At 37.3% G+C, this 13,335-nt stretch overlaps 1 protein-coding gene across 1 annotated transcript in view; it reads left to right on the top strand.

Moving 5' to 3' along the window:
- The first annotated feature begins 11,932 nt into the window (after nt 1-11,932).
- Nucleotides 11,933-13,335, top strand: part of LOC145671741 (uncharacterized) — a 187,009-nt gene continuing 185,606 nt past the window's right edge. The window contains exon 1 of the mRNA XM_081740945.1: nt 11,933-12,042. Coding sequence (XP_081597071.1) covers nt 11,933-12,042 — 110 coding nt within the window. The remainder of the gene's footprint in view (nt 12,043-13,335) is intronic.

Consider the following 13,335-nt stretch of genomic DNA (forward strand, 5'->3'; position numbering starts at 1 on the left):
GCACTGAAGCTTACGAGTTCCCGAGCCACTCCACTCACCCAAATGCAACGCTGTCCGTATCATGTGGCAAAGATGATTCACGAGACTGCATTTTCTCACAAGGAATATATGAAGTTGCGCAGAGAAGAAATGCAGTAGCCCAAGCGATTCATATGATCGAATAATTCCCACTCAATTCATATGATCGAATAATTCGTTTGCGCAAAAGAGATGCGCGGAAACCTAACTGATTCAATGAGCGAATCATACTAACCAATTCACTTGCGCAAAAGGAATGCGCGGACGACCAATTCATATGAACGAATTAAATTATCATTTTAGTGAATCAAAGTAAATGAATCGTTTTGCTTATTACTAGTAGGCCTATCAACTTTTTCACAAAAGGGGCTGAAAATGCCAGCGTGATACCAACGGGCCGATGAATGACAAAGAGGACTGAATTCGGTGCGATTGTACCAAGTGTGGCAATAGTTATGTAGAAGACTAAGTAAGGTAACCACAAAACTTTGAGTAGCTATTCGAAGCAGGATATTAACAATTCCTTAAAAAAAAAAAAAAAAAAAAAAAAAAAAAAAAAAAAAAAAAAAAAACTAATATAACAGTGGCCTAAGCGGTACCAGGTCAAAAGCTTCTGAACGGAAAATGAAAAAATAAGAAATGTTCTTCATATTTTAATGAGAATTTGGTATTTTATATACTTTAGAATTCTGTTCTATATTTTGATCTTTACCTTCCTTCATATCAATGATAACATTTTGTTATAATCCTGTCGACATCTATTTTAAATATTTCTTTACTTCGGTTTGGCCTGCCCTCTGACCGAACTCTGCTCAGTTATGATCCTGGCATTATATTGAAGGTGTTCCGCTTTCTGCGACATCAGCAAGTTTTATCAGCCATTTGACTTTTCTGTGTGCATCTGTAACTGTGCAGTGTTCTGTTCTGCGAGTGCACCGTTTTTAACATTTCTTGCATTATTTATTATTTTATCTTTTGATTTTCTTTTTCTGCACTCAGACTGGTGCCCCGAGTGACTGTTTTAGTGTGTTCCTTATGACCTCTCCTGCGGACAGTCTGATTTATTTATTTGTTATTTTTTTAGCTGTGTGTGTTTGCGTCTCTTCGCGTCTTTAATGGTAAAAGTGTCCGTGTTTGTAGGAGTAAGAACAAGCCAATGTTAGAGTACGTCAGGGATACTCAATCCTCTTACACCGGCGTATCACCAAAGTGCATTAATTGTTAATAGTACCATAAGTCATACATACTACCAATGGCAGATCCTATACCACAAGTAATACGCGTACCACAGGTTGAGAATCCCTGCAGTATGTTACTTCTGACCCAAGTGAGAATGCTAACATAAATTTGTATGTGAGCCACTTACATAATATTTTGTCTGTAAAATCAGGGTGGTCCCCAGAATTCATTGAATATGCCGCGGAAAATCCTGCGGGAAATCTTAAAAGGTGGGAATTGGAATGATATTTCAACACAGGCATAAACTTTGATGATAATGTACATGCAGACTTGCTATACTCTGAACACTGGTCCCATTCATTGGAATACGTTGTCAGTACAAAATATTTTTAAGCGGGTAAAATTTATAACTTAGGTACAACCAGTTTCATTATTATTTCAAGCAAGGTCTACCATTAATCAGGTGACAATATAAAAAAATTCGGAGTTATTGGCTATATAATTCACTTACCCGATTTGGGAGCAGAATATTTGGATTTGATTCACGGCGAGAATTCATGTAGTTTTGAGTCCTTACGTTATGTTGTTGGTTCACTCTTACGAAGCATCACTGTTGAGCAGAGCTGTACAATACCCGGATTTGGATATCGGAAATTGATATCTACAAAATGTTGAAACGTGATCTATATCGAAACACATCACTATATCGAAAATATTGATATATTGCCCAGAAAAATTCGACATCGATATGATTCAATTCGATTTAAAAATATTGGTTGATCTATTGATATATTAAAACATATGATAATATTGAATAATCGACACATCGAACAGAAAATCGATATTGATATTTCGATATTTGAAAGTATCAATTGAACGATCAATATATCGAAACGATCAATATAAAAATATCGATATATCGAGCAGAAGAATTTGATAGTTCAAAATATCAGTCGATCGGTGGATATATTGAAACATACAGTATCATAATATCAAAAATATCTACATATTATTCCGAAAAGATTCTATACTGATATTTCGATATTTGAAAATATCGGTTGATCATTCGATATATTCAAACATCGTAAGTCCTATTACTGAGGAGCCGTGCTACTCCTTAAGATAAATTTATATAACGGCGTAACTAGCATTTCTTCAATTTTTCAGAAGAGCAGAGAAACAAACGCTCTTATCCAATTAACCAACGTATTCATATACTATTTTTAGAGACTGGCGTTCGCTACAGAGCAGAGATATTACCTTAAGACACATACGGACATGCTCAAACTTGCAGAAAATATGTATATCTCAGTTTACCGGAAATGGGTCGATACGCCCTTATCCAAATTACCCCTTCTAAGAAATTGCTCAATTTGTTCTAATTTTCTGAATATTACTTTACTCATAAAAAAAAAGTAAATTTACCGTTTGAGTATTGAAACTAGTGTAAAATGTCCTGTCTTTTTGTTTCTACCATCAAACGATGGGCTGAAATGGGAGATGTAAAGTCAGTACATTTTTATAATGTAGCTAAAGCTAAACCATAAACAATAACAATTGTCAAATGACGATAGCCTAAGCCTGACACGCTGTAATTCAAATACGTACCCTAAGATTTCAACCACTAACTCCATCTTGTACGTAAAATTCTTTTACCTTTTCGGCAATGTCCTTAAAAGCTATTTGCAACAGATTTCGCAGGGAAATGGCATTTTAATAACAGAAACTTCTCCGCAACTATTCCACTGTCAAGGATGCTAGGACAAGCATTACAAATGTTTAGAACTGCGTAGTATTGCATAATTCCAGTTACATCATGTAATAACTCTTATCCTGCATCGGATGTCATATATCCTGTCTTGTTTCTTTTTCCCGTACGTGGTTGCTTTTTTTTTTTTTTTTTTTTGTTATTTAATCCTATTTCCATATGGTGACAAATTTTGTTTATGTAATTTTTGGCGTTCTTTAAGTGGGTTTGTAGCTAAATCTAGAATAACAAAAACAAGATATTCACAGAAATTTATAAAATAGTAAATCTTAAGAACTGAGTGCAGAGTTCAGAGGATTAGAATAATTACGACATATTACTACAATAAGTGAAATAACTTGTTCTGCTTCAGAAACTGAGAAAGATAATTTGAGCGATATTTATCGCCAATTATGAATTATTTGTAATTACGTTTTATTTTTTTTTAATTCTAAAGTATATATATTATAATAATTAAAATTTTGTGCGACTTCACTAGCAATATCAACATTATGGCGATATTTACACATAGCCATATTTTGTGATCTGACTGTTTTTTCACGAATCTGACGGAATTTTGAGTGACCTCGTTACCAGCACTGATTTTTATTGAGTTAGTTACAAATAACTGTAATAATAAGTAAACGATTTATAGTTGGCCATCCGTTTTTATAAAATTTAGGAAAATTTACAGTGGAAATGAGGTAACAAATGGCGATTTGGAGTTCTTACGTGATGTTTAACTGTGTAACTTTGGCAGTAAAGTTATGTTTAATACGAGAAAAGATATGTATAAGTGCGTACTATTTGAAAGACGCGGATGGTTTCGATGGTTCAGCAGCATGGTAGGCGTACAGAAGGACAAATCGGCACGTTTGAATGTGATATTTCCGAATTGGGTTTTACAGAATTTTATAAGTATAATGAAGAGAACATATCAAACGTTTATGAGAACCGCGGATTACTGAATTTAAGTGATAATTGAAGTTTCTGTGAGGACCTGTTCCAAACACTGTTCTAGGTTAACTAAAGTCTTACCGGATAACCTAACCTCACAATTTTTAATGGTTTTACTCTCTAAACTAATTGAGGGGCACCTCTAAACTTAAGCCATTAAATGTAATATGGACACAGTGTGACCACTCAACAAAAATATTTCGTACTAAAATATGCAGAAAAAGTACTAGATCTAGGGAAAAAGTACTAAAATTTTATCTCCTTCCGTTTTACACTGTTTATGAAATTTGGCGATATTAATAACTTATTAGAAGATTTCCAGCAGCTTCTCCTCCCCTGTGGGTGGGGGAATCAGCCCCCACATTCTTGAATGAACCCCAACTTTGATTTATTTACAGTCAAAATTCCATACAAACAGTGTAAATCACTTACACAATTCCAATTTAGACTTTACACCCCTAAACTATAAGTTCTGGCGGAATCCCTGATTAATTGTCGTATTAGAATTCACTGTAAAACCACGAAAGTAACACAAGTATTACAGATCTAGATATTGTCGGGAGAAAACAAGAAATATCATAAAATGGGCTCATTGAGAAAATCGTGTTTTAAATCCTTAATAGCCTACTGTTTAAACGGAACATCAAATATGCAATATTGTTTCCTGTAGTTATTTATTAGTTTTAACCCTTCATTTTTTGACACTTTTTTTTGTGCTTCCTATTCTCCTCAATACAATGAACTGTAAATTACAGCACAAAATCGAAAGAAATGGATTTGTTTCCTTCCGACACCCTTAACAGTGAAATTTTTGTACATTGCCAAATTTTCCTGAGCTTCCTTTTTCTCTCTTTTGTATTTATGAGAAAAGAAGAGGAGGAGAAAAGTACTAGATTTGTTGGCAAAAGTATTAGCGGTGGTTACACTGTATGGAAAGCTCTGAGGACCATATGTGAATTGATAGGCTTTTTGTAAACTTTACACATCCATTAAACTCATTTCCTAACACGAACAAAGGCAAAAACAAGTGCATTTCACAATGTTCTGTTCTGTTCTGTATTTGATCAGTTTAAAGGATTGAGTTCCGGGTTAAAATAAACCCCTGCCCTCGCATAGCAAATAAATGCATATGAAGTGAGAGGCATTTGACGTGTTGGTCCAAATCTGCAACTGTCGCTGATTCCATGGGGCATTGATGATGAAAGATGAGATGCGATGTTTCTTATCAATGATTGGTCGGTGACTGAATTGACTCAGTGACGCTGGCGGTGGAAACAGACGAATCTTGAGTGGTAGTTATTGTAGCCAATCAGGTTGTCTGGAGTGGCCCTCATAAGGGAGTGATCCTGTATGTAAGTAATTCACAGTTAATTGAAGATCTCTGAAAGCATATCAATGAATATAGGCATTTTGATAAACATGTCTTTATTTTTCCTTAAATTTTGGCATATATTTCTTGAGTATTGGTAAGAATCTGAAGAGATCAAGTTCTTTCAGTAAAATAACAAAGTCTTTGAATGAGTTAGTAGTGTCTTGTGATGGTTGATTGGATGATTCAGATCTAGGAAGAAGAGGCCATGAAGTCCGATCTTCTGGTCTTGAGGAAGTCTTGATATTATTCGAGGTTAATTGAGACGTTTGTGTTTCATTGTTTTCAGATGAAGCTGTCTTGATGTTCTTTCCTTGAATAAGACGTTGAATTCTAGGACATCCAGAATAATTGGCCGGGTGGTCCCCCGCACAATTAACACATTTGGCAGGCGTGAGGCGATCTTGTTTCGTGCAAGCAAAAGTCCAGTGGTCACTGGCACAGTTTACACATTGGACTTGTGCTTTGCAAGTACTTTGACCCAGGGGCGGATCCAGGACGGACTTCTGGGGGGGCGGTGGGTTGTAATACTGCTACTTAGAGCTACTTTTAAGAGCGTCAAGAAATAAACTATATATTTTATTTATATATAAAATAAAAAAGTTTCCTCTTCTGGGGGGGCGATCGCCCCGATCGCCCCCCCCCTGGATCAGCCCCTGCTTTGACCATGTCCGAAACGCTGGCACTTTTAGCATAGGATGATGTTGTTCTATTCGAACTTTCACATGTATAGTGTATTCCTTGTATACATGGGTAGTTTGGCAAATTCTTTGAACTTCCCCTGCTGGATTTTACAACAGTATCTCTTCCTCTCCCTATCCCTCTTTTGACCGCATTTGCGGGGTTGCAATGTGAGCACCCACTGTGTCTCGTGTCTCTTACTCTCTCTCCCAATACAATCGCTAATGTGAAACAGATGTCAGGCCTCCACATTTTGCTATAATCGTGTATAATATATAAGTAGAAGAAACTATATATGTTGAACAGCAATGTTGTAATCACTGACTGAAAGGACAGCGTTTGGAACTGTGGCAACTAGGTGTCCACGTGGACCTGACGAGCGGCTGTCAAATGCTGAAAATGAGGGTTCTGGTTGGCCATTTAGTTATCGGGGGTGTTTTCCACAAGTTCCCGCGGACGATGACTTATTTATGGCACTTGAACCCACACGTAGAAAGCGGCATCCTTTATATACAAACTGCACACGTATAGATGGAATACACAATAATAGTAGATCTTCTTTAAAAATGGCTCGAAGTGTTTTCTGCATAATCACCAAGAAAAGGGGAAGAAGAGCTTTCCCCGATTGAGCGTTAGTGTTCCGTTTGGATAATTGAATAACTCAAAGGACTGGATAGCAAATGAAATGAAATGAAATTTTTGAGTTTTACGTCCCACGGTTATGCCGGTTAGGCTAAAGGAGACGGTGATGATGAGTAATGAATGAAATGGTGGAATGAAGAAAGTGGGAGGAAACGGAAGAACCCCGATAAAACCCACGCACACGGTGTTTGTCCACCACAAAGTTCACTTGGCGGGAGAAGGGTTTGAACCCGAGACCCCTAGCACCAGAGGTGAACCCTCTACCACTGGACTGGATAGCCTTTCTCTTTCAAAGTGGTAACAATGTCATCATGTGCTGTGTCTAATGGCAAGTTACGTATCACTGGGTTAAGTATCCGGCTATTTGAGGCGATCGCAAAGCGTTTTTATTGCTCATGCGTACGCTTGGAATACGCTGAGCATGTATTGAAATGTAGATGGATAATCACAAACGCGAAAGCAATAAAAACGCGGAGAAAACGTCCGCTCGAGCGTATTTGGTGCATTTCGGAACAATAGACCGCCTGCTATTTAAAAGATTTCAACAGGAAGGGAATAAAGGAAAGACGTGTTGCCAGGCAAAGGGATTGTAGCAAGAAACAGCTGCTTGGAAGATGGTTTGAACGGAGTATTGGAACTCTGCTATTACACACCTGGACCTGACAAAAAGACCCAGAAACCCTGACTGGGTCACAGTATGATTTACAACTGTGGTAAAAGTAAAATTACTGAATATCCACATTGGCCGTGCTCGCTACAGGGGGTAACGCTTTCTCGAATAGCCTCAGACTATCTGTTTCATTCTTTTTCTTTCTTTCAGTGGCATAATCTAGATTTTCTTCCGAACAGATTTCTTGTATAATGGAGTAGTCCTTTTGGAGACCACATTTAATCTTGAGAAAGCCTTTCACGAAGCGAAAAGTAGTGGTTTCTTTACACTTCTTCTGCATCCTGTCTATTAGTTCATAACCCCGATAATGCGGGCAATTGTACACATACAACCAAGTTTTGGAAACTTCGTTAGTAGCATCCATTGGTTCTGTTTCAGGAGTGGTTTCTCAAAGGACCGTAAATTTGTTTGAGATAAGAACATGTATTACAGGTTGAGCAGATAATTAGCCTTACATGTCCCTTTAGCTTTTTGAAATCCATCGTCTGGGAGTTCACGCTAGTCCAGGCGCATTTGTAAATCCGTGGGATTTTGAATGAAGGGATGTTGCGGGTAGGTGGAATATCTTCATTAGGAGGTACCTAATCATGTGGTACCAGGTGGCAAGCCGAAAACCGTGGCAGGGGACCGGAAGGGGGGAAACAAAATGGCCGCCAGTGACAGTTGTCTCTCTGGCTTTAAAGTGCTATAACTTCTACAACTTTTATACTAAAACCTTGAAAGTTGTGCAAATATGTAAATAACACATCAAACATTCCATTTTAGAACAATTTGCTGCAACAGCAACGCCATATTTTAAATATGGCGCCCTTAAATCCCAAAATTCGGTATTATTTATTTCTTTTCTTTATATTCAAACGAAAATAACTCGTAAACTGCCACAGATACGCGAAATCACCCTGAAATAAATGTTGTGGGTCCATGTAAGGGCTTTCCAACGAGGTATATGCAATTTCTGTATCTTTAAAACTAATGGAGCTAGACTAGTTTATGTTACAGTAAGTGCATACCTTATAGCTTTTAATATAGGGCTAGTAAAATTAGGCGAAACCTGTATTTGTAAGTTCGTGAGTTTTGTGTGAAGGATCTTTACGGGTTGAGGGAATGCATTCACTAGAAGGTATCTAATCATGTGGTACCAGGTGGCAAACCGAATACCGAGGCAGGGGACCGGGAGGGGGGAAACAATATGTTCGCAGCTCTCTCTCTCGCTCTCTCTCTCTCTCTCTCTCTCTCTGTGTATGTGTGCGTGTGTGTGTATGTGTGAAGTATTTATAATAGTTTTTTTTGTTTTTATTATTGCTTCTTTGGCATTAAAAGATTTTTTTCTTTGTTGCACGCATGAACAGTATAGTAGAATGAAATAGGAAAATGGAAGAGCATGAGAAAAATATCAAAAGTCATCTGCAAGTGCACCAACCTCCTTCGGCGAAGAAAATAAAATTAAGTACAAACTATTTCATGTGTATTTTTTGTCAAGAGGAAACAAAGAAACCACTTGTGAAACTCTCCAATTATGAAAAAGCGCTACAATGTATAAAATTGAGAGCAGAATGGATGGAGAAAGAATACATTGAACTGAATAGACGTTTGGGTGAAGTAACAAGTGAAGATCTAAGAAATGAAAATGCATCATGGCATGCTGATCTCTTGATAAGAACTGCACACACAAGGAGATGATGGAAAGAACTAGAAGATCGTTTGAAAAAGAGCAACAGGAAATCCCCATTACACATTATGAAGACTCGGAGACCTCAAACTCATATACTACAAGATCACAAACACCAACTTATGAGAAAACAAAATGTTTCTTCTGTGACGAAGAAGGAGAACGATGAAACCCGCTGTATGTCATCGCCTACGATCGATCCGGCAGTCGTTTGAAAGAAGCAGTAAGTTTGTCAAAGAATGAAGTGTTCAAAATACGATTAAATAACTGCATTGATCCTGGAGATGCTCATGCACAGGATATATCCTATCACAAGTCTTGCTGGAATGCTCATGTTGTTAACGTGTTGCGGAAAAGCGAAGGCAAGAGGGATTCTGGTCTTAGCTCTGTGAGTGAAGAGGCTACCAAAACATAATTTATTTATTCACTAAGCAAATTCCTTCATGAAGGTCGTGTTACGTCAATGGGTGAGGTAGAGAAACTTTATAATTCCATTGCTAAAAGCAATAATTTGAGTGACGATAAACTTCTGACTAGAAAACAGTTGAAAGCCTTGACAGAGGAAGAATTGAAAAACGTTGGTGTTGTTTTTTCCCATCCGAAGAGGAAGAACGAGCCTCAAAGAATTTCTTTAAAGATTACAAACGATATTGCTCTAGTTAACACTGAACAGGATTCTGATGATGTTGGAAGAAATATGAAGATTCTTTTTAAAGCAGCAGACGTTTTGAGAAAATATGCTTTCCAAAGGGAAAAGTGGTTGTTTACTGGGACTGCGGGTGAAAGTGATGTAAAGAAGTCTATTCCAGAGGAGATCTCTCATTTGTTCAAATGGTGTTGCAAAGGAGAGAATAAAATCTGATGTGAAACCTCAGATTTTTGCAATCAATGAAAGAAGTCAAAAACTATCACAGACGTCCATGTATGAAAATTGTCTCCTCATCAAGCAGCATATACAAAAGAAAGCTCTAAAGTCACTGTACGCCACACTCATGATCTACTATTACAAGTGGCAGTTGGGCTCACTATGCACTCAGCAACACGAAGTAAATTTATTGTACAGTTTTTACATCACGCAGGTGTGTGTATCGAATATAACAAAATTCTTCGTATCGAGGCTCAAATAGCAAATGAAATTATCAAGAGTATGGATTCCTCAGGTGGATATTATATATACCATCAGGACTTGTGCCAGGAAGGTTTGTGTATTGCGCGGCAGATAATATTGACTTCCAAGAATACTTGGCATATGGTAAAGGGACTCTATATGGTACTGTTATGGTTATTTATCAAGAGAAACAGGAGGAAGATGTATCTTCTCAAATCAGTTTGTCAGGAAAACCTACGACTAGATCACTCGAGAAGATACATCAATGTCTAAAATACTACCTTGCGTCATCTCAGGATCATTAAGACCGTCAAAATCTCTCTGGTAAGTTCAGCAAAGTCTCCAGAGGAAAGTTCTGAGTTAATTCAAAAATACGAACGTGATGACATAGTCTGGATGATGGCAAGTTTGCAATTTCTCCGATTGCACGCTGATGATGATTTTGAAGATTCAGAAGAACAGTATAAGAAATCTTCTGGAAGAACTACAACAAACTCTGAATCTCCTGTGGTGCCGACATGGTCGGCTTACAATGCGATTCTTAACAAGACCATGCCCAAAAGGAGAGTTTGTCGACTACCTTTGATTGATAGCAGTCCTACCAATGCTTCAAACTCTGCTTACGTTTATGAAAAGACTTGACGAAAGAGTAGAACTGGAAGAAAGAGATACAACAACACCCGTAATTACTTGCACTGAAGCTTCAATCACAAATCAAGTACTTCTTACTCTATTGCTGTTCTTGATAGCATGGCGGAACTCCAAGCGTTGAAAAAGCCAGCGCATGTTAACACATGTCTCGATTTGTCTACAGAATTTTGCAAAAGAATAAAGTCAACAATGTTGAAATTCGATGAAACTCACCTTGTTTTTTGATACGTATGGAAATAAGTCATTAAAGATGTCAATGTGGAAGAAAAGAGCAAGAGACAGCCCAACAATCGAATACAAGATATCTGACTCTGCCAATATAAAAAATGTCACTATGAAAAATCTTTTATCTCATTCAAAAACCAAAGATGCATTTACTGCTTACCTTTCAGAAAAAATTCTTCATGCGAGTAAATTGGGAAAACGCTTAGTTGCCAGCTGGAGGACAGAAGCAAAATCCTCGGAATTGAAGGACATCAATGAGTTAAAAAGTATTCATGAAGAAGCAGATACAAAAATAACACTTCACAGTCTTTATGCAGCGTCTTAAGGGGCACAGACCATCCACATAATGTCCCGAGATACTGATATACTTGTTCTTTGTGTGTGGTGGTCTAGACACTTACCTGCCAATACGAAGTTTGTCACTGGAGTTGGAGTTAATAAGAGAATGATAGATATTCATACTATCCGAACCTCTCTTGGATCTTCTAGAGTAGAAGCCTGACTTGGATTCCATGATGTTTCATGGTGTGATATTACTGGGGCATTTTCAAGGAAGTCAAAGGAGATGTTTCGGAAAGCATTTTACAACGCTGGAGTTGACATGCTTGCATCTCTTGGAAACCTCGGTTCTAGTAAGTTCAATGACGATGATGAAAGGCTAATTGAGAAGTTCATTTGCAATGTTTATGTGCCGAACACTAAAATTCAAGATATTGGGAAACTACGATGGTGGCTATTCACGAAAAGGGACATTCAAGGCTCAGGTCTTCCTCCAACCAGAGCGGCTCTTACACCTTTCATTAAAAGGGTGAACATCCAAGTACTATTGTGGAAAATCACATCCAAATCTGCCAAGCCCACTAGATTGTGGATGGGAAGAAGAAACCAGTGACGAAAATAATATTGTTCCTGTAATGTGCACACTACCTTGCGCTCCAGAGACTGTATTGCAGTTGATTCGCTGCGGTTCCACAGTAAGTAAATGTTCTTTGACATGCAAATGTCGATCTCGGACCATGCGATGTACGGAACTGTGTCTTTGTGGAGGAGATGAAGATCAGTGTGCAAACCATGACTTACGATGGGAAGATTCAGAAGATGACAGTGATGAGACTCTCGATGACTAGTAAGAAACCATACGAGTTACATCGTAAGGGAGAAACCTTAGAAATAGTATAAAAGGAATGCTCAGGTGAAAAACTATCGGTGTGACATCATAGGAGAGAAACCTTAAAAGTATAGTGTAAGGAATGCTGAGGTGAGAAACCATAAGTGTGACATCGTAGGGGAGAAACCTTAAAAATATGATGTAAGGAATGCTCAGGTGTAAAACATCAGTGTTACATCATAGGGTAGAAATCTTTAAAATATTGTGTAAGGAATGCTCAGGTGAGAAATCATAGGTGTGACATCTTAGGAGAGAGACCTTAGAAATACAGTGTAAGGAATGCTAAGGTGAGAAACCAAGTAGTAAAAACCCACTAACGAACTGAGTGTTTTTTTATAGTATCGATTGGGTCAGATAGAAAGTTAATTCTCCAAACAATAGATAAATGAAGTAAATCAAACCCCAAGGTTAATTTAAATGAAGTAAATCATCTATATTATAAACAATAGTATATACTTATTAGTCACAAAAAATTCTCACAAGAATATATATTTTTTGTAGATGTAACTCTTTTACATCCGAAACTGTGTAATTCAAGGATATATTTCTAAACTAATTGTATCACAGAGCATCATATTAAATATATTAGATATAGGTACGTAACGCCAAAATTCATTATGTTGCATTTCTTTTCAGTTTATGTTCGTGTTGTGCTTTCGCTATTAAAACCCACAAATTCTGACACCTACCATTACATTAACTAGAAATTTTGTGTTAGTTTTAAAGATACGACATCAATCTCTCATTTCAAAGCCACCGATCTGGCCTACAAGTTTATTTCATGCCAATTCCGACTACCTGTAACGGTTTACAAGTTGTTTACCTTTGAATATAAAAAAATGGATAAATTATAATAATCTAATTTTGATACTGAAGCACGCCAATATTTAAAATATGGAGTCGCTATGGCACCAAATTGTTCTAAAATAAAATTTATAATGTATTATTTACATTTTTGAACAATCACGAAAATTTTAATATATAATTTGTAGAAGTTATAGCACTCTAAAACTAGAGAGACGAATTTCACCGGCGGCCATATTCTTTCCCCCTCCCGGTCCCCTGCCTCGTTTTTCGGCTTGCCACCTGGTACCACATGATTAGGTACCTTCTAGTGAAGGCATTCCCTCAACCCGTAAAGATCCTTCACACAAAACTCACGAACTTACAAATACAGGTTTCGCCTAATTTTACTAGCCCTATATTAAAAGCTATAAGGTATACATATACTGTAACATAAACTAGTCTAGC

This window comes from Thermobia domestica, chromosome 15 (genome assembly GCF_964235325.1).
Source record: "Thermobia domestica chromosome 15, izTheDome1.hap1.1, whole genome shotgun sequence".
In the NCBI taxonomy this organism is placed as follows: domain Eukaryota; kingdom Metazoa; phylum Arthropoda; class Insecta; order Zygentoma; family Lepismatidae; genus Thermobia; species Thermobia domestica.